General features: G+C 43.5%; 1 protein-coding gene across 2 annotated transcripts in view; it reads right to left on the bottom strand.

Annotated features, from left to right (window-relative positions):
- Positions 1-20560, bottom strand: part of prmt9 (protein arginine methyltransferase 9) — an 81626-nt gene that overhangs the window by 54513 nt on the left and 6553 nt on the right. Inside the window, exons 1-2 of one of the 2 annotated variants that reach the window (XM_086011514.1) lie at positions 3313-3378; positions 1105-1451 (exon numbers count right to left, since the gene is read on the bottom strand). In XM_086011514.1, the coding sequence (XP_085867640.1) occupies positions 1105-1166 (62 nt within the window). In that variant the 5' untranslated portion in view covers positions 1167-1451; positions 3313-3378. Of the gene's footprint in view, positions 1-1104; positions 1452-3312; positions 3462-20560 lie in introns of those variants that run through there. The other variant, XM_086011504.1, reaches the window with a different exon arrangement.

Here is a 20560-nt window from a genome sequence, read left to right on the forward strand (position 1 = left end):
GTCCAGAGATACTTTGGATATTTTTAACTTTTGGCAGGGCCCACAAACAGTGCTGGAAAGGCACTTACCTGCTGGATCCGGTCTTTCTCGCCTCCCTTTAGCTGCTAAGTTTCCTGAGCCCTGGGAAACCCGGCCCCCAGGAGTTAAATCTGAAAGTCTGCTCAAATATGTGGCATGCCGCCTCATTAGCATATTTAAATGACTGACCCGTTTCTCGAGAGCAGGTTAGTCGCCCGCCCCCCCAACCAGCCTCCATTAAAACAGAAGTAGGCATATTCGAGGCAGGTTGAATTTCAGATTTTTGAAATTTTACCACCCTCCACCCCCCCCCACCGAACCAATCCTCTCCTGCCCGTCATGGAGGGTTAAATTTCCCCCTCAGTTCCTTGTTGGTGTGACAGTTACTTTAAATTGAAACTCTATTTGAAAACACTTTGGCTTCCTTGATTCCCCAGTGGGTAAATTTTATGAATGCCAGAAACACGTATCATGAAATCATGGCTGTTTTTCCCGATTAACTTTTAATAGATGGAAAATCGTGGGGACTGTACCTGCAATTTCCCAATATGTATTCCCAGAGGGCAAGGCTCTGTGCCAGGAATCTACCCTGTGGTGCAGTAATAAGCCACACAGATCAGAAGGCCCCAAATTCCATCTCTAGTCCGTTCTGCATTAGCTGATGTCAGTCAGGACTGCAGGGTGGACTACAATTTATCTCCATGCTCTATTGAGGTGGGGGACTCATCTCAGGTTGCTGTCCAGAGACCCCTTCTGGAAAGTTCATGCATGAGAACATTGGGAGTGGGAAGAACTGAACTCAGTTGCAATGCCCATACTCACTATCTAGGCTCACACATGAAGACTGGCCACTTATCCAATAGAGTACAACTTTGCCAGTGCCTGCGGAACTGGACCCCAGGAAGGGAATAGAGGTGGGAATTTTTTTTTTTAAACACTTATTTGTAGTTAAGCAGCTTATATAGTTAATGTTTTCATTTTAAATAATTGATTTGTTTAATTACAGATTATTGAAGGGGGGGGGGGGAAGAGTAACTGATAGCAATAATGAATGAGGATCATGCATATATCTGCACTATTACCAACCTGATGATAGCTAATACTAAAACTTGTGGAGGGTAAAACTTAATATAAACACATCTTCTCATTCACTGTTGTTCAAATACAGCACTGCAAAGTGCCTCAGGACATCCCAAAGCGCTATACAACCGATGAAGTACTTTTGAAGTGTAGTCACTGTTGTAATACAGGAAACACAGCAGTCAATTTGTGCACACCAAGGTCCCACAAACAGCAATGGGATAATGATCATATAATTTGTTTTAGTGATGTTGGTTGAGGGATAAATATTGGCCAGGACCCCAGCGAGAACTCTCCTGATCATCTTCAAAATAGTGCCTTTCCATCTTTTACATTCACCTGAGAGGGCAGACCTAGATCAATATCAAAGAATATTGTTAAAGCGCAAGGAAATGGATTAGAGTAAATAGTTCCAGTTCAGGATCCAGCATTGGCACAGGCTCAGTGGGATGAGTGGCCTCCTTCAGTTCTGCAATTTCTATGATTCTATATGTAATATGATTCTAATGCCTATACTCATTAGAGTTTAGAAGAATGAGAGGTGATCTTATTGAAGCATATAAGATTCTGAGGGGCTTCGACAGGGTAGATGCTGAGAGGCTGTTTCCCCTCGTGGGGGAATCTAGAACTAAGGGGCATAGTTTCAGAATAAGGGGTCGCCCATTTAAGACAGAGATGAGGAGGAATTTCTTCTCTCAGATGGGTGTGAATCTTTGGAATTCTCTACCCGAGAGAGCTGTGGAGACTGAGTCAGTGAATATATTCAAGGCGGAGATAGACAGATATTTGAGCTACAGGGGAGTCAAGGGTTATGGGGAAAAGGCAGGAAAGTGGAGTTGAGGCCAAGATCAGATCAACCATGATCTTATTGAATGGTGGAGCAGGCTCGAGGGGCCGAATGGCCTACTCCTGCTCCTATTTCTTATGTTCTTATGTAAAAGCTGCCTCCGTAAACTTGAGGTCATCCAAAACTCTGCTGCCCGTGTCCTAACTTGCACCAAGTCTCTTTCACCCATCGCCCCTGTGCTCACTGACTTATATTGGCCCTCAGTTAAGCAACGCCTCGATTTTAAAAGTCTCATCCTTGTTTTCAAATCCCTCCATGGCCTCGCCCCTCCCTATCTCTGTAATCTCCTCCAGCCCCATAACCCTCCGAGATATCTGCAGTCCTCTAATTCTGGTCTCTTGAGCATCCCTGATTTTAATCGCTCAACCATTGGTGGCCATGCCTTCAGCTGCCAAGACCCTAAGCTCTGGAATTCCCTCCCTAAACCTCTCTGCCTCTCTTTCCTCCTTTAAGACGCTCCTTAAAACCTACCTCTCTGCCCTAATATCTCCTTGTGTGGCTCGGTGTCAAATTTTGTTTTATAACGCTCCTGTGAAGCGCCTTGGGACGTTTTACTACGAAAAAGGTGCTATATAAATACAAGTTGTTGTTGTTGTTTCCTCTTCTGACTGAAACTCAGTGCTGCAGACCAAGAAGGTCCCAAGTTCGATCCTGCTCTGTGCTGAATTAACTGATCTCAATTGGGGCGACAAGAGGGCACTGCAATTGGCACCCAGGTTAGAAAGTGGAGGGAACAATCATAGCTCCTGCTTCTTATCTCTATCCAGTGGACTCCTCCTAAGGCTCAGCAAATTTATCCAACAAGCGATTGAGCCATACAGGTAAAGAAGGTTCCCGGTTCAACTGTTGATTGGAATGGAAGGAAACCTACATTTGGCCTCAGCACCTTTAGATTAAGAAGGGTAAGAAGTGCTCTTAATCACCATCTTGCAACCCCTGCTAAATGCGTTCATATGATGAGGACATCGGGTGAGAAAGGGGTCAGGTTTAGCTGTGATACTCACTGGGCGACATATAGTCAAGGATCAAATATTAATAATGCCACTTGGGTAAGATACTCGAGGTCAATTATCACCCACTGAACCATACAACAGAAGAGGTTTTTTGTTAAACTCTCTATCCAATGACTTGTTGGAAAGTTCATGGTTGTGAATCTCAGATGAGGACTGGATTGGGCTACATTGTGATGACACTTATGATTGAACTCACTAATACTCACAGGCCAAGTTCACAAAATTGTATATGATACTTAGGGGGGCCTTGAGGAGGAGAGGGCACAGTAACGGTTGTTAAGGAGTTATAATAAAGTGGCAACTTATGATCATTTAACAGACATTCAAATTTAATTGGAAAATATTTTCACAAACCTAAATAAATGTTCTCCCATACTGTTCCATATCACTTCATTATTGGGGTAGAGCTCCAAGGCCTGTTCATAGCAGTCAAATATATCCTGAATCCGACTTAAAGAATCGAGCTCCTCTGCCCATTTAAAAAGAGTATGTTGAAAAGATTCCTGTAGTTTCAGAGATAAAGACAACTAAAGTGAAACACATCAAGAGGAAAAAATTGAAGCAAAGCCAGATGCAATAAGTCAGATTGGACAGTAGCACTCAAAGCTGGTCCTCTTTCTAACCAGTTATTAAACTATCCATGGCTAGACAACTGTGTTAAAATTCACAACATATGTTGCATCCCTATTTTATGGTGGCCATTTTGGAGAAATCCATTATTGTTGTATCATGCGACTACCAGGATGATAGAAGACAAACTAGTTGGACTTGGTCTTTTATCATCTAGCAATTCCTATGTTCTAAAGGGAAGAAGGAGCAACTTATAATTAAATTTTACAGTATCTCTTGTTGAGAGTTGGAATTATCAAATTACTGTAAAACCAAAGAACTCTACTCCAGTTGCACACAAACACACTTTGATCAAATAGTATTTGAAAGATCACTCTCTAGGCTAAAACATAATGAGCTAGATTTTGCTGTAAAAATAACAGTGAGGCTAACAGTGCTCACTGTTATTTACGTGAAAATCAGACAGCAACATCTGGTGACCGCACATGCAGAGTTAAACACAGAAATCCGGAAGTTGCTGTCTGAGATGCCATGCTCCTCTATGAGCTTCCCACAAACGACATCTCACCATCTGGCTCACCATTCAAATACATTGAACAGCGTGAAGTTCCTGTAGTTACCTCATAGATACAGGTTAAAAGCACCAGAAAAAGTTAGGGCTTGATCATTCCAGTGTAAGTACCCTTTTAATGGCATGATAAGTCTTCAATTACTGCCAAACAACCTTTCTGGCACTGAAAATCAACTTTTACAAGTGTGGAGTCTCATTCCTTCATATTTTAATTATTGTTGGAGATTTTTTTTTAAATGTAAATATAAAAATACTTTTTCTGTCTCTTAACTCTCTCTTAATCCAAACTTTCTTTCCCTCTCTTTATTTTGCTTTCTGTACTTGATTTGACATTGAATTGAGGAGGTCGCCCTGCTTCAAGCAGTAGACACTCAACTACACATAAGCAGAATCTACTGCTTGGAACATCTGCTTGGAATTTTCATCTCCTTCCTGGAAGGACAGTGTAGTGAATAACTGATGAGGTAATCACAGGCTGCAAGACATGCTCTCTCTGATCTCTGGGGATCACTAGCAGGCTGTCTCTCCTAACTGAAATGTGCATGAAGGGTTGAATGAAGTTATCAAGTGGGCTGGCATTGGCTTGATGACCTAATTTTACACAATACTGTTCCCACTGCACAAGAGATGTTTGCCCGAGTAAATGCACCACAATATAAATAAGGTCCCAGGTCTGTGCTGAGTTAGCTGCTATCAGTTGTGGTTCAGCTGTGTTTCTCATGGTCAAATAACCTGCCATAGCTCACTGTTTAGGTAGGTTCAAACATAAACGATGGTTACTAGGGTAATATACAGGCAAGATGCCAGAATCTCAACTATACACTAGCATGTGCGACTTCCTTCAGGAGAGGAACAAAATTGGGAGCGGGGAAAAAAAGGAAGTCGTCCATAATGACAGAACAAAGGAATACTTCAGCAAATATCAGCAATGACATTGCCATCCATGGTCAATCATCAACAAACTTAGCTGCACAATCAGTACACATCCAGTCAACCACCTATAATCAAAAGTTTTAACAGTCGCACAAAGAAAATTAAACCATGTTATGATTCTGAGGCTGTACTACACAATTACATTGTGCTGAACTCGAAGGCCTGTAGGTTAGCTCTTGCTCCTTACAAACTTAAGTGTGACTTAATGTGAATAATATCTGATAAAATAATAGTGCACAGGATGTGCGAGTCATCAAAGAGTGCTCTGAGTTTGGGTAAGTGTGAGAGTTCTTTAATTGTTGTTTCTCTTTAAATCATTCTTGATAAGATTACTTAAGCAGTTTAAGTAAGGGGGAAAAGTTAAATATTTGGGATTCTGTTGGTTTAAGAAGAGTAAAACAAGGTTACACTGCAGTAGGAGTAAATTGGCACAGCAGGCAGTGGAAACCAGTTTTCTAACCAATCAGCAGGGGTGACTCATTTGGCTGTAAACAAACAAACAGTATAAAAAGACCAGTCCTAGTGCGAGCAAGCAGTGAGTGCGAGTCATCAAAGAGTGCTGTGAGTTTGGGTAAGTGTGAGTTAGGGTAAGTGGGGTGTTAGGTGCTCTTTTCAAACTTTAACTCTGTGGGTTGTAGTTAATAAGGCCTTTCTAGTGCAGAGTGACTGTTGGTAAACCATTTAACTGCTGTAACTAGAGGGATTGATTTAATTTAAATCCAATTAATTAAAGGGGATACTAGCATCTAAAATCGGGCAGAGGGTGTCCATAACTAACAATAAAAAAATTAATTAATTACATAGAATGGAGCAGGTGATGTGTTACTGTTGCGAGATGTGGGAGCCGGTGAATCCCATTGAGGCTCACGGTGATTACGTCTGTGACAAGTGTCTGCTGCTACAGGAACTCCAGCTCCGTGTTGATGAGCTGGAGTCTGAGCTTCAGACACTGCGACACATCAGGGAGTGGGAGAAGTACCTGGACTCTGTGTATCAGGAGGTGGTCACACCTATGAAGTTAATTAATTCAGATGTAGCCCATGGTCAGGGACAGGACGGTGTGACTACGAGTGAGGCAGGTACGGGGATCCAGGAGGTAGAGCTGGAGGAGCCGCAGCCCTTGTTCTTGTCCAACAGATTCGAGGTTCTTACTCCCTGTGGGGACAGGAGCAGGGACTGCAGGGAGGATGAGCAACCTGGCCACAGCACTGTGGAACGGGGGGCCATTCAAGAGGGGGGAGTAAATAGAAATGTTGTAGTGGTAGGGGATAGTATTATTAGGGGGATAGATAGAGTTCTCTGCAGCCGAGAGCGAGAGTCCCGAAGGCTGTGTTGCCTACCCGGTGCCAGGGTTAAGGACATCTCCTCTGGGCTGGAAAGAAACTTGCAGTGGGAGGGGGTGTATCCAGTTGTCGTGGTCCATGTTGGTACAAACGATGTAGATAGGACTAGGAAGCCGGTTCTGTTAAAGGAGTATGAGCAGCTAGGGGTCAAATTAAAAAACAGAACCTCAAGGGTAATAATCTCTGGATTATTACCTGAGCCACGAGCGAATTTGGCTAGGACAAATAAAATTAGAGAGTTAAATGCGTGGCTCAAAGACTGGTGTGGGAGAAATGGGTTTTGCTTCCTGGGACACTGGCACCAGTACTGGGGCAGGAGGAAGCTGTTCCGTTGGGACGGGCTTCACTTGGCCAGTGCTGGGACTAGAGTCCTGGCGGATCATATAACTAGGGCTGTAGAGAGGGCTTTAAACTAACTAGTGGGGGGGAGGTTCCTAGAGAGCAAATAATAAAAATGACAACAGAGAAGTTCATAGACTTAGGTAGCAGTGGGGAAATTAAAAACCAGAGCGTGTCAGGAAGGGGCAGAAGGTATGGAGTAAAAGGTAAAGTAATAAAAAGGGCAAAAGCAGGAACTAAGTGTCACAAAACATATTTGAAAGTTCTCTATCTGAATGCACGTAGCATTCATAACAAAATAGACGAGTTAATGGCACAAATAACTACATATGGGTATGATCTTGTGGCCATTACAGAAACATGGCTGCAGGGTGACAATGCCTGGGAATTAAACATACCAGGTTATTTAACGATCAGGAAGGACAGGCAGGAAGGAAGGGGAGGTGGGGTGGCTATGTTAATAAAGGAAGGAATCACTGTAATACAGAGAAATGATATTGGGTCAAAAGATCAGGATAATGAAACAGTTTGGGTGGAGGTAAGGGATAATAAGGGGAAAAAAACACTAGTGGGCGTAGTCTATAGGCCTCCGAACAGTTGCAACTCTGTTGGACGGAGTATCAATCAGGAAATAGTTGAGGCTTGTAATAAGGGAACATCTATAATTATGGGGGATTTTAACTATCATATTAATTGGACAAATCAAATTGGGCAGGGCTGCCTTGAGGATGAGTTCATTGAGTGTATTAGGGATGGGTTTCTTGAGCAGTATGTAACTGAACCGACCAGGGGGCAAGCAACCTTAGATCTGGTCCTGTGTAACGAGACAGGATTAATTAAAAATGTCCTAGTAAAGGATCCCCTTGGAATGAGTGACCATAACATGGTTGAATTCCATATTCAATTAGAGGGTGAGAAGGTTGGATCTCAAACAAGCGTGCTAAGCTAGAATAAAGGAGACTATGAAGGTATGAGAGTGGAATTGAGTAGAGTGGATTGGGAAAATAGATTAAAGGGTAAGACGATACATGATCAGTGGTGTATATTTAAGGAGTTATTTTACAACTTCCAAAAAAAATATATTCCACTGAGAAGGAAAGGGTGTAAAAGAAAAGACAGCCATCCATGGCTAAGTAAAGAAATTAAGGATAGTCTTCGACTAAAAACAAGGGCATATAAGGTAGCCAAATCTAGTGGGAGGATAGAGGATTGGGAAAACTTTAAAAGACAGCAAAAAATAACAAAAAGATTGATTAAGAAAGGGAAGATAGATTATGAAAGTAAATTAGCAAAAAATATAAAAACAGATAGTAAGAGTTTTTATAGTTATATAAAAAGAAAAAGGGTGGCTAAAGTAAATGTTGGTCCCTTAGAGGATGAGACCGGGAAATTAATGGTGGGAAATATGGAGATGGCAAAAACACTGAATGAATATTTTGTATCAGTCTTTACAGTAGAGGACACTAAGAATATCCCAACACTGGACAAACAGGCAGCTATAGGGGGGGAGGAGCTAAACATGATCAAAATCACGAAGGAAGTGGTACTCGGTAAAATAATGGGACTCAAGGTGGATAAATCACCTGGACCTGATGGCTTACATCCTAGGGTCTTGAGGGAAGTGGCGGTAGGGATTGTGGATGCATTGGTAATAATTTTCCAAAACTCCCTGGACTCAGCAAAGGTCCCGGCAGACTGGAAAACTGCTAATGTAACACCCTTATTTTAAAAGGGCAGTAGACAGAAGGCTGGAAACTATAGCCTAACATCTGTGGTAGGTAAAATTTTGGAGTCCATTATTAAGGAGACAGTAACAGCACATTTGGATAATCATAATTTAATAGGACAAAGTCAGCATGGTTTTATGAAGGGGAAGTCATGTTTGACAAATTTGCTGGAGTTCTGTGAGGAAGTAACATATAGGGTGGATAAAGGGGAACCAGTGGACGTAGTGTATTTAGACTTCCAAAAGGCATTTGACAAGGTGCCACACAAAAGATTATTGCTTAAGATAAAAAATCACGGGATTGGGGGTAATATTCTGGCATGGATAGAGGATTGGCTATCTAACAGAAGCCAGAGAGTTGGGATAAATGGTTCATTCTCAGACTGGCAATCAGTAACTAGTGGTGTTCCGCAGGGGTCAGTGCTGGGTCCCCAACTCTTTACAATCTATATTAACGATTTGGAGGAGGGGACCGAGTGTAACATATCAAAGTTTGCAGATGATACTAAGATGGGAGGGAAAGTAGTGAGTGAGGAGGACATAAAAAACCTGCAAGGGGACATAGACAGGCTAAGTAAGTGGGCAGAGATTTGGCAGATGGAATACAATACTGGAAAGTGTGAGGTTATGCACTTTGGCAGGAAAAATCGTAGAGCAAGTTATTATCTTAATGGCAAGAAACTGGAAAGTACTGAAGTACAAAGGGATCTGGGGGTCCTGGTGCACGAAACTCAAAAGGTTAGTATGCAGGTGCAGTAAGTGATTAAGGCCAATGGAATGTTGGCTTTCATTGCTAGGGGGATAGAATATAAAAATAGGGAGTTATTGCTTCAGTTGTACAAGGTATTGGTGAGACCGCACCTGGAATACTGCATACAGTTTTGGTGTCCGTACTTAAGAAAAGACATACTTGCTCTCGAGTCAGTACAAAGAAGGTTCACTCGGTTAATCCCGGGGATGAGGGGATGGACATATGAGGAGAGGTTGAGTAGATTGGGACTCTACTCATTGGAGTTCAGAAGAATGAGAGGCGATCTTATTGAAACATATAAGATTGTGAAGGGGTTGGATCGGGTGGATGAGGGGAGGATGTTCCCGGTGATGGGTGAAACTAGAACTAGGGGGCATAGTCTTAGAATAAGGGGCTGCTCTTTCAAAACTGAGATGAGGAGGAACTACTTCACTCAGAGGGTGGTAGGTCCATGGAATATGCTGCCCCAAAAAGCTGTAGAAGCTACATCATTACATCATTACATAAATTTAAAACAGAAATAGACAGTTTCCTAGAAGTAAAGGGAATTAAGGGTTACGGGGAGCGGGCAGGAATTTGGACATGAGTCTAGGTTCGGATCGGACATGGCCCTGTGGGTAGCGGAGCGGGCCCAGGTAGCCTGATCCTGCTCCTATTTCGTGTGTCTAATTCTGTTAGATTCAGGAGATGGTTCTGTGATAGTAGATTGGCGGTTAGGATCAGATCAGCCATGATCTTATTGAATGGCGGAGCAGGCTCGAGGGGCCAATTGGCCTACTCCTGCTCCTATTTCTTATGTTCTTATGATCAAACAGAACACTCTTATGACTGTAATTTGTTCAGTGGAAGTGACACGAGCACTCTTGTGTTCTCCTAGTCTACATTCAGCAAAAGAATAATCACTGTCAGAGCATGTGATTTAGCCTCTAATCCAACAATCAAGTTCACTTAAAAGTAAAATTAAAAGATCTACACAACAGATTTCACTTGATTTCAGAACATTAATTAACTCGTTAAATTTATTCCAAAACAAATGAACAATTCTAAACTTCAATAGATTGCATAAGTAATAATGGTTACTTTAGTTCAGACATCTGCAATGCCTTTACGCGAACTTGTATCTTTGGGAAGTGTTTTCTACCTCCAGCAACTCAGTCCACTGCCGGGTGAGAAGAGAACCACAAAAACCTGTTGCAGGCTAGAGGCTGATTTACATCACATCCCTTTTGAAGCTCAAAATGAAATCAAAAAGGTATTTCTAACAATTAAATAAAGCTGCCAATCACCTGTAGAATTTAAAACAGAGACTGACAGTTGCAATAGATGCACACCCTCTGGTATGTCAGTAATGCCCAATGATTAGCTTCTTCTCGTACCAGAGATTGCATATTTAATGAGTTCTAAGTGTTGGCGGGGCAGTGTGTCTTTCTTCATTTGCTGAACAATAGGACGTTAGTGCTTCACTTCTATCTTACTAGGCCTAATCTAACATATCCTCTCGAATACAACTAACAAAGTCAGAAAAGTAACAGAATCCAGTCACAGTTTACATAGCCATGATCCATAGATGGTTGAAGTGCAGGTTGAGAGGATTCCTATATTCCAATTAGTCAGGCTGTGTACAGTCAGCAGTAAGCAAACTAAAGTGACTACCACAATCGCATTAAACAAACATTAAAAATATGAAGATAAAATTTCTGTGGGATATTTTCCCTTCCTCAAGTCCAAGGGACGCAGACTTGAGTTTATCTGCCGCACAACTGATTTAGCCATCCATCACCACCAAATCTGGCTATTGGGCCTCATTCTCCTCTGCCAAAGCCAACCACTATTCCAGGGTCATCCCGGAGAACAAAGGTAACCCCCGGTTTCTTTTCTTTACGACTGACCATCTCCTTAACTCCCTCAACTCTCACCTCCAACAACAAATGCGAGGAGCTCGTGGACTTCTTTGCCACCAAGAGTGAGACTATCTGTTCAGCTGCCTCTGTTGCATGCACTCCTTTCCCTTGCCCAACAAGCTAAACCTGGCCCCAGTTTCCCCCTGCCCCAGCCCTGAAACCATGGGGGCAAAATTGGGTCGCGCCCCCTTTGGGGTGCTTCAGTTAGCACCCCTGCGGCCAAAATTCACTGATAGCGCCCCAAGAGGGAGGCTGGCCACTACTGGAAGCGCCCCGCCTCCCTCTTGGGGCGTTGCAAGTGAATATCGCGGTGCTAGGTGCCGCCGCGCCGCGGTACTGCAGGCCTTCCTCCCCCTTATTAAAAGGGAGGGGCCTTGCGCAGCGCGACCCGGGGCCCAGCTGGGCCACCAGGGATCGGAGTGCTTCACAGGAGGCCGGGGACAGCAACGGGGGCAGGTGCTGGCAGGCGGCCAGCAACAAACATGGCCGCCCGGCACCTTCCCTTTAATTTGCGCCGCCCCAGCCACACGTACTCCCCCTTGACCCTGTCGGACATAGCGTCCAGCGGTAAGTCAGGGGGTGCTGCCGAAGATCACGGGCGGGGTGTGAGCGGGGCGCTGCGCACGGTGATGACGTCATCGTCGGAGGCACAGCGCCGAGGAGCACTAGCGGTTACCGCCGCCACTAACCTCCTGCTGAATTTCGCGTGAGGCGTTAGTGCCCTCTAACAGGAGGCGCAAATCAACTGAATTTTTCCTCCATGTCTTTCTCCAGTTTATCTCCTATCTCCCTTCATGTCCTCTCTCAGCCCATTGGGCCATAATTTGCAGCCCCTACAGGTGCTTATGAGGTGTGTACGCTATTTGCCCAACTTCTGCCCAGCGAATGCCCGTGAAATTCTTACGCCTGGTAAAAGCGTACGGCCTGCTTTTACCAGCGTAAGAATTTTATTTTAGTTTTTTTAAACTACCTGTATCAATAATTTATACATTTAAAAACACGTTAAATAAGGCAAGTTTATTTTTAGCCCCTTTAAAACATGTACTGTACATTTGTTTCAAAAAATTAAATTTTTGTTTTAAATATTTAATTAAATGCAATTTTAATTAATTTTAAATATATGATTTCCTTTTAAAATGTATTTGCTGTCTAGGTGTATTTTTTGGGGTTCTCCTATTCATGCTTATGGGGTTTCCGTACATACGGGGTACCCGGGGAGCCCCAGGACCGCGAGTCTCCGTGGATCCCGAGGCCCCAGGTACGTGGGAATCTTATTTACGGATTGGAGGCATTTCTCCTCAGGAAGCCTCCGAACAGAAATTCAGGGCCAATATGTCCATGAGATTTACCTCCTGTTCCCTTGACCCCATCGCCATTAAACTGTTAATCACCCAACTTACGTGACAGCCATGGCTCAGTTGGTAGCACACCCGCCTCTGAGTCAGAAGGTTGTGGATTCAAGTCCCACTCCAGAGATTTGAGCACATAAATCTAGGTTGACACTCCAATGCAGTACCGAGGGAGAGCTGCACTGTTGGAGGTGTCGTCTTTCGGATGAGACATTAAACCGAGGCCCCGGCTGCTCTCTCATGGCACTATTTCAAAGAAGAGCAGGGGAGCTATCGCCGGTGTCCTAGTCAATGTTTATCCCTCCATTAACATCACTAAGAAAACAGATTATCTGGTCATTATCGCTTTACTGTTTGTGGGAGCTTACTGTGCGCAAATTGGCTGCTGTTTTTCCTACATTACAACAGTGACTACACGTCAAAAAGTACTTAATTGGCTATGAAGCGCTTTGAAACGCCCTGAGGTCGTTTAATTCTGCACCCTTTCCTTAACTGATTGTTTAACATTGTCAACAATATGAAAGTGTACAAACTATACACTTGGGAAGAGAAGGAAGAGATTTTTAACAAAGGGTCATGCTTTTTTAGACAGTTTATTTTTAGAAAATAATACAGTACTATTGTCTTGTGAGCAGACAAGAAGCTGCCCAGTTAAATATATGTTGCAGCCAATTATGTTATTCATTATTCCAATGAGTTTATCTTATATTATGAACCACTCTGAACCAAAGCTATTATATAATGTTCATTTTTTTATGTGCATATCTGTGCAAATGCATCCTGGGCAGTTCAACGTGTACTTGCAGCATTTGTATTGATGGAAGCAGATGTAGTATTTTACATCAAAAACAATTGGGCCCAGCTTTAAAGCAGCCCAAACACATGGCACAAAAGTATCCTCTTTGTCAGTTGTAAGTGCCCTAAAAGGAAATAGTTTATGTGCTCTCAGTCAGATTCCGAGTGAGCATGAGTCCATAGCTCAAAATCTATCAACTCCAGACAAACTGCTACTCAGACATGAGAACTGGGAAAATTCTAACTGCCCTAAACAAGTTTGCTGTGTTTGACATTGGGTGTCATCGTGTTTTGTCACCAGTGTTATCATCTGTTGACTTGGCCATCACTAAAATACACTTAAAATATAATTTTTAAAAGTCAGTGGCTGTTCTATTATTTCAATTAATTGGAATTCCACTTATTAGATTTTAATATATTTGGAAAACAGTTTTTTTTTGTGTGATTAGAATGATTTTGCAATTCATGGTTGGTGAACAACAATGAAACTTTTGGAAGTGCTCTGAATACCTGTAATTATCCTCAGTGTTTGCAAATTGGGGAAATCAGTCCAAACTCAATGGAATTAAATCTTTTTGTTTACACGCTGATATACTCAGTATCCCCTCCTGATGCCATACACAGTGCATGAAATATCATCGTAACAGAAATTATTTTATTATCCTCAACACAACTGGAGAGAACACTGCAAAAGAGTGTCGAATGGGTTCATATATGACTGCTTAACCTCAATGATGCATTTCATAGCAGGTGTGCATTTCTGATTTGTGGTGATTCTGAGGAAGGAAAGAAATGGAGAAAACCTAGCTGAGGTGGGAAGAACAAACTGCTAGAGAGAAAAAGATCAAGTGAGAAAAGGTTGAGAAACAGAGAACAGAAATTAAGATAGCAAGGGCCAGGCAAGACTGGAAATGAATATGTGGTTGTTGCCAGAGACCGATGGGTGAAGGAAAGTGAGAAACGATAAGGAGTTGATTTCTTTTTCATTCTTTATATTTATTCTTGCTTTTCTTCCTTTCTTTAGCACTTGAGCACAAAAATCTAGGCTGAGACTCCAGTGCAGTACCAAGGGAGTGCTGCACTGTCAGAGGTGCCGTCTTTCGGATGAGGCGTTAAAACGAGGCTCCGTCTGCTCTCTCAGGTGGACGAAAAAGATCCCATGGCACTATTTCGAAGAGGAGCTGGGGAACTTTTCCCGGTGCCCTGGCCAATATTTATCCCTCAATCAACATCACTAAAACAGATTATCTGGTTATTATCACATAGCTGCTTGTGAGAGCTTGCTGTGCGCAAATTGGCTGTGGCATTTACTACATTACAACAGTGACTACGCTTCAAAAGTACTTCATTGGCTGTAAAGCGCTTTGGAACGTCTTCAGGTCGTGAAAGACACAATATAAATGCAAGTCTTTCTTTTTCCCTTCTTGGCTGCTGTGGTAGCTGACATTGTAAATGGTTCCCTCTCATGTACTGTCCCCCTCCACTTCAAAATCACCATCACACCCAAGCTTAATTGCAGGGCTTCATTTGCATTCCAAACCTCTGTTTCCCACCCGCAGCCAGCCAGATGGAGAGGCTGGCTGGCTGCGGGCAGGTAGGTTGGCAGCACTGGGCCGCAGAAAGGAGGGAGGGAGGGATTGGGTAGGGGCGTGGCTGGGTGCCGGAGGAGCATTGGGGGGGGGGGGGGGGGAGGGAGAGGGGCCAGAGTATCAGAGTGGGGGAAAGAGTGGTTCAGAGCCGGAGCATCGGTGGGGAGTGGGCAGAGCATCGGGGGGGGGGGGGGGGGTGGAAGCATCGGGAGGAGGGAAGCATCAGGGCCAGTCTGAGGATCATCCAGGGGGGGGGCGAGAAAACAGAGGCCTCATCAGGAGAGGGGAGGATCGGAAGCCTCGTCGAAGGTCTCCGATCACAGTGGGTGAGCGAGGCAGGGATACCGGATCCACGAGCTAAGTATAAAGGCACTTACCTCCTGGATTCAGCCGTCCTCGTTTTATTTTAGCTGGCAGATTCTCCAAGGCCTGAGAAACCCAACCAGCCACAGTTAAATTTGAAATGTTGGTTAAATCTGAGGCATGGCAACCTCATTATAATATTTAAATGGACGACCCGCCTCCTGGAAGCGGGTTGGCTACCCACGCCCCATCCCACCTCCGCTAAAACTGGAAGTGGGCGGGTTGGGTTGGGATTCAGACTTTAAACACTTTAACCAGCACGGTGGCATAGTGGTTAGCACTGTTGCCTCACAGCACCAGGGACCCGGGTTCGAATCCGGCCTCGGGTGACTGTCTGTGTGGAGTTTACACATTCTCCCCGTGTTTGCGTGGGTTTCCTCCGGGTGCTCCGGTTTCCTCCCACAGTCCAAAGATGTGCGGGTTAGGTTGATTGGCTATGATAAATTGACCCTTAGTGTTAGGGGGATTAAATACGTGGGGTTACGGGGATAGGGTGGGATATGTGTTGGTGTAGGGGTTACGGGGATCGGGTGGGATATGTGTCGGTGCAGGCTCGATGGGCCGAAATGGCCTCTATCTGCACTGTGGGGTTTCTGTGATTCTCTGAACCTCCCACCCGACCCCAACCCACCCATTTTTTTGGGTTAAAATCCCCCCCATGGGTTGGAGCCCCACTTTGGGACTTTAGCACTCCAAGGAATCCTGCAGTTTTGGAGTTACCACCCTTTGAAAGACAGGTGAAAACCAAAGCCCAGGCTCCCCCCGCCCCAAAACAGTTCCCGCATGTAATGGCTTTGTGACAAAAATTAGTATTTTTGTCTACTTTTGGTTTGGTGCCTGTTCTTTTAAATCTATTTATAAGCAGTTTAAAAAATACCAACTTAATTCAGATTGTACCAAGCTTATTTTGACAATGTAAGTTTTGTCAGTTACAGGCCGGAGAGAGAAATAATTCTAATTTAAACAATACCATTCACAAGATTTTTAATTTTTTATTTATATATTTTGAGGGAAGACCAGGGTAAATGACCACTTATTTATTTTAATAAATTTTCATTAATATAGCTCAATTCCTCAGGCATTTGTCAGCAATGCAATGGGAGATTGACTAAATATATATATAAAATGGTCTTTCCCAGAAATTTATAAATGATATAAAAGCAGTGGCCATTTAATCCAATGAGATTGCACAATTTTATAAATAATAGCCATGATGTGGAGATGCCGGTACCGGTTGGACTGGGGTGGACAAATGTAGGAAGTCACACAACACCAGGTTATAGTCCAACAGCTTTATTTGAAATCACAAGCTTTTGGAGCGCTGCTCCTTCGTCAGGTGAAGTGAAGAGAAGCATACAGGTTAATCACAAGCAGTGGCTATTTTTGCAAGCTTGGAGCAAAATCTATTAAACTGAAGTAACAAATTTAATTTGATCTCTCCCATCATTTATTAAATAACAGTAACAAATGTTAACAACAAGAATAAATGAAATAGGACTGCCCAAAATTTATGAAATAATAGCAGTGGCTATTTAATCAGGAGGGGTCTGGTCTATGTGTGACTCCAGTCCCACACCAATGTGGTTGACTCTTATGCCCTCTGAAGTGACAAACCACCCAGTTGTTTCAAACCACTATCAGGCAACTAGGGATGGACAATGAAAGCCAGTCTTGTCAGCGATGCCCACATCTCAGGAATGATTAATAAAAAATAAATTAAAGCCCAAACTTGTTGTCCGGGGGGGCCACAATTGCTGCCAATCAATTAATTGGCACATGTGCAGTATTAGAGAATAAATGGATGTAATTAAATTGGGAACGATAAAATATCATTAATTCCTGAACTTAATGTAGCAGCCATTAATTACATTTAAAAGAAATGTAGTTAGGAGTGGGGGCTACAAATCCCGCCATGGAGAGCAGACAGGGGGTGGGGGGGGGGGGGGGAGGAATGGAGTAAACATGCATCCATAAACTATGACGATTAATCCTGAAATGAAAGCAGAGACCATTAATTATTATTTTTTTTAATCGAAAACGTCGTCAGGGGGAGGGCTGCCGTTCCACCAATTAATTAAATCATCACTGCAACAAGACCAGCAGTAACATAGGCTGGGAAACGCAGAGGAGCCGAGCAGGAGCGCAACAGGGTGCTGAAGCAGGGCTGCGGAAAGAGAATTGGGGCATCTGAGAAGGGCAAGAAGCACTGGGGAGGCCAGCCAGGCCAAGCCAGGAAAGGCAGAGGATCCAAACAGGGCTCTAGAACAGGCCACACTGTAGCAGAAGGAGCCAGAAATAAGGCTGAACGGTTACAGCAAGAACAGTATTAAAAACAGGCATTACAGTATTACCATCTAAAAATAAGTATGTGTTACCAAGTCCATCATGGTGACAAAATTCTGATAGAGGAAGCAAGTGCAACAACAGGAAGTACATGCAGTCACAAGAATTTTGATATACTATATAGATATTCCCAAGGGAGGCACACTTTTATTTTTTCCCATGGCCAATGTATAACTTTCATGCCTTTCGAGCATAAACAGGAATTTCAAATCTTGCCCAACTTACAGCACATTCGTTTTAAGACACAACCAGCTAACTCAAGACTCCACATCTGTCACAGATTTAGCTGGGGCCCAGGTTTTGTAAAATCAGGACGATTGAGAAATGTGACAAAATAAATTAAGCACACTACAAACCCAACTCCCTTAAACTATGCTCAAAACAACTAAAAAAAGGCTAAAATTCAACGGAATGTTGGACGGTCAACCACGGGGGGAGGGGGAGGGATGCAGCAGCTAAAATACTTCAACTGATAACAAATGGAATGTCTTTAAAGACATACCATGTAGAATAAGTACATTTTTTGAGGAGGTAACTAAAGTGGTAGATAAGGAGTGTCTATGGATGTTATTTATATGGACTTTCAACAAGGTTCCACATAAGAGACTTAACAAAAATGAGAGCGCATGGAATTGGAGGCAACCTATTGGCTTGGATAGGGAATTGGTTAGGAGGTAGGAGACAGAGAGTAGGGAGAATGGGTAAGTACTCAAATTGACAGGATGTGACGAGTGGTGTCCCCCAGGGATCTGTACTGGGGCCTCAGCTAGTCACTATATTTATAAATACTTGGATGAAGGAATAGAGAACCGTATATCTAAGTTTACTGATGACACTAAGTTAGGTCACAGTAAATAGTGTAGATGGAAGCAAAAAGTTGCAATGGGACATTAAGTGAGATGTCAGTAGGTGGGCAAAACTGTGGCAGATGGAGTTCAATGTGGGGAAGTGTGAGGTCATCCACTTTGGACCTAAGAAAGATAAATCAGAGTATGTTCTAAATGGTGAGAAGCTAGGAACTGTGGACGAGCAGAGAGATTTAGGGGTCCAAGCAATGTTCCCTCTAAAATTTCATTGTTGTGCACGGCCAGTTCTCAAGAGGGCTAGAAGTGATGTTACAGCTGTACAGAGCTCTGGTTAGACTCCATCTGGAGCACTGCTTTCAGTTCTGGGCACCGCACCTCAGCAAGGATATATTGGCTTTGAAGCGGGTGCAGTGCAGATTCAGCAGAATGATACCGGGGCTAAAAGGGTTAAATTATGAGGATAGGTTGCATAGACGGGGTTTAGATTCCCTTTGAGTATAGAAGATTAGGGGGTGGTCTAATTGATAGGTTTAAGATGATTAAAGGATTTGATAAGGTAGATAGAGAGAAAATATTTCCTCTGGTGGGGGAATCCAGAACAAGGGGGCACAACCTTAAAATTAGAGTTAGGCCATTCAGGGGTGATGTCAGGAAGCCCTTCTTCACACAAAGGGTAGTGGAAATCTGGAACTCCAAAAAGCTGTTGAGGCTCGGTCAATTGAAAATTTCAAAACTGAGATTTCCACAAGCCGCAAGGGTATTAAAGGATATGGAACCAAGTCAGGTAAATGGAGTTAACATAGAAACATAGAAGATAGGAGCAGGATTAGGCCGTTCGGTCCCTCGAGCCTGCTCCGCCATTTAATGAGATCATGGCTGATCATCCAAATTCAGTACCCTGTCCCTGCCTTCTCCCCATATCCCTTGATCCCTTTAGCCTTAAGAAATATATCCAACTCCTTCTTGAATATATTTAATGAATTGGCCTCAACTGCCTTGTGTGGTAGAGAATTCCACAGGTACACCACTCTCTGGGTGAAGAAATTCCTCCTCAACTCAGTCCTAAATGGCTTACCCCTTATCCTTAGACTGTGACCCCTGGTTCTGGACTTCCCCGCCATCGGGAACATCCTTCCTGCATCTAGTCCTGTTAGAATTTTGTAAGTTTCAATGAGATCCGCTCTCATTCTTCTAAACTCTAGCGAATATAAGCCTAATCGACCCAATCTTTCCTCATACGTCATTCCTGCCATCCCAGGTATCAGTCTGGTGAATCTTCGCTGCATGGCAGAACATCCTTCCTCAGATAAGGCGACCAAAACTGCACACAATACTCAAGGTGTGGTCTCACCAAGGCCCTGTACAACCGCAGCAAGACATCCTTGCTCCTGTACTCGAATCCTCTCACTATGAAGGCCAACATACCATTTGCCTTCTTAACCGACTGCTGCACCTGCACGCTTACCTTCAGCGACTGGTGCACAAGGACACCCAGGTCTCTTTGCACTTCCCCTTCTCCCGATCTATTGCCGTTCAGATAATAATGTCTTCCTGTTTTTGCCACCGAAGTGGATAACCTCGCATTTATTCACATTATACTGCATTCGCCATGCATCTGCCCAATCACCCAACCTGTCCAAATCATACTGGAGTTTCTCTGCATCCTTCTCACAGCACACACGCCCACCTAGCTTTGTGTCATCTACAAACTTGGAGATATTACATCTAGTTCCCTCGTCTAGGTCATTTATATATATTGTGAAAAGCTGGAGTCCTAGCACCGATCCCTGCGGTACCCCACTAGTCACTGCCTGCCACTCGGAAAAAGACCCGTTTATTCCAACTCTTTGCTTCCTGTCTGCCAACCAGTTCTCTATCCAAGACAGTACCTTACCCCCAATCCCGTGTGCTTTAACTTTGCACGCTAATCTCTTATGCGGGACCGTATCGAAAGCCTTCTGAAAGTCCAAATACACCACATCCACTGGTTCTCCCTTACCTATTCTACCAGTTACATCCTCAAAAAATTCCAGTAGATTAGTCAAGCATGATTTACCTTTTGTAAATTAAGATACAGATCAGCCATGAATGGTGGAACAGGTTTGAGGGGCTGAATGGCCTACTCCTGTTCCTATGTTCCGAAAGTGAAACAAATAAGAAAAACAAACTCTACTGGAAGAAACTGGGAAACCATTTGTAAGAATACAGGAATGTCCAAAAATG

The sequence above is a fragment of the Somniosus microcephalus genome, chromosome 2, assembly GCF_052327205.1.
Source record: "Somniosus microcephalus isolate GS21.2 chromosome 2, FLI_Smic_1.0, whole genome shotgun sequence".
Classification (NCBI taxonomy): Eukaryota; Metazoa; Chordata; class Chondrichthyes; order Squaliformes; family Somniosidae; genus Somniosus; species Somniosus microcephalus.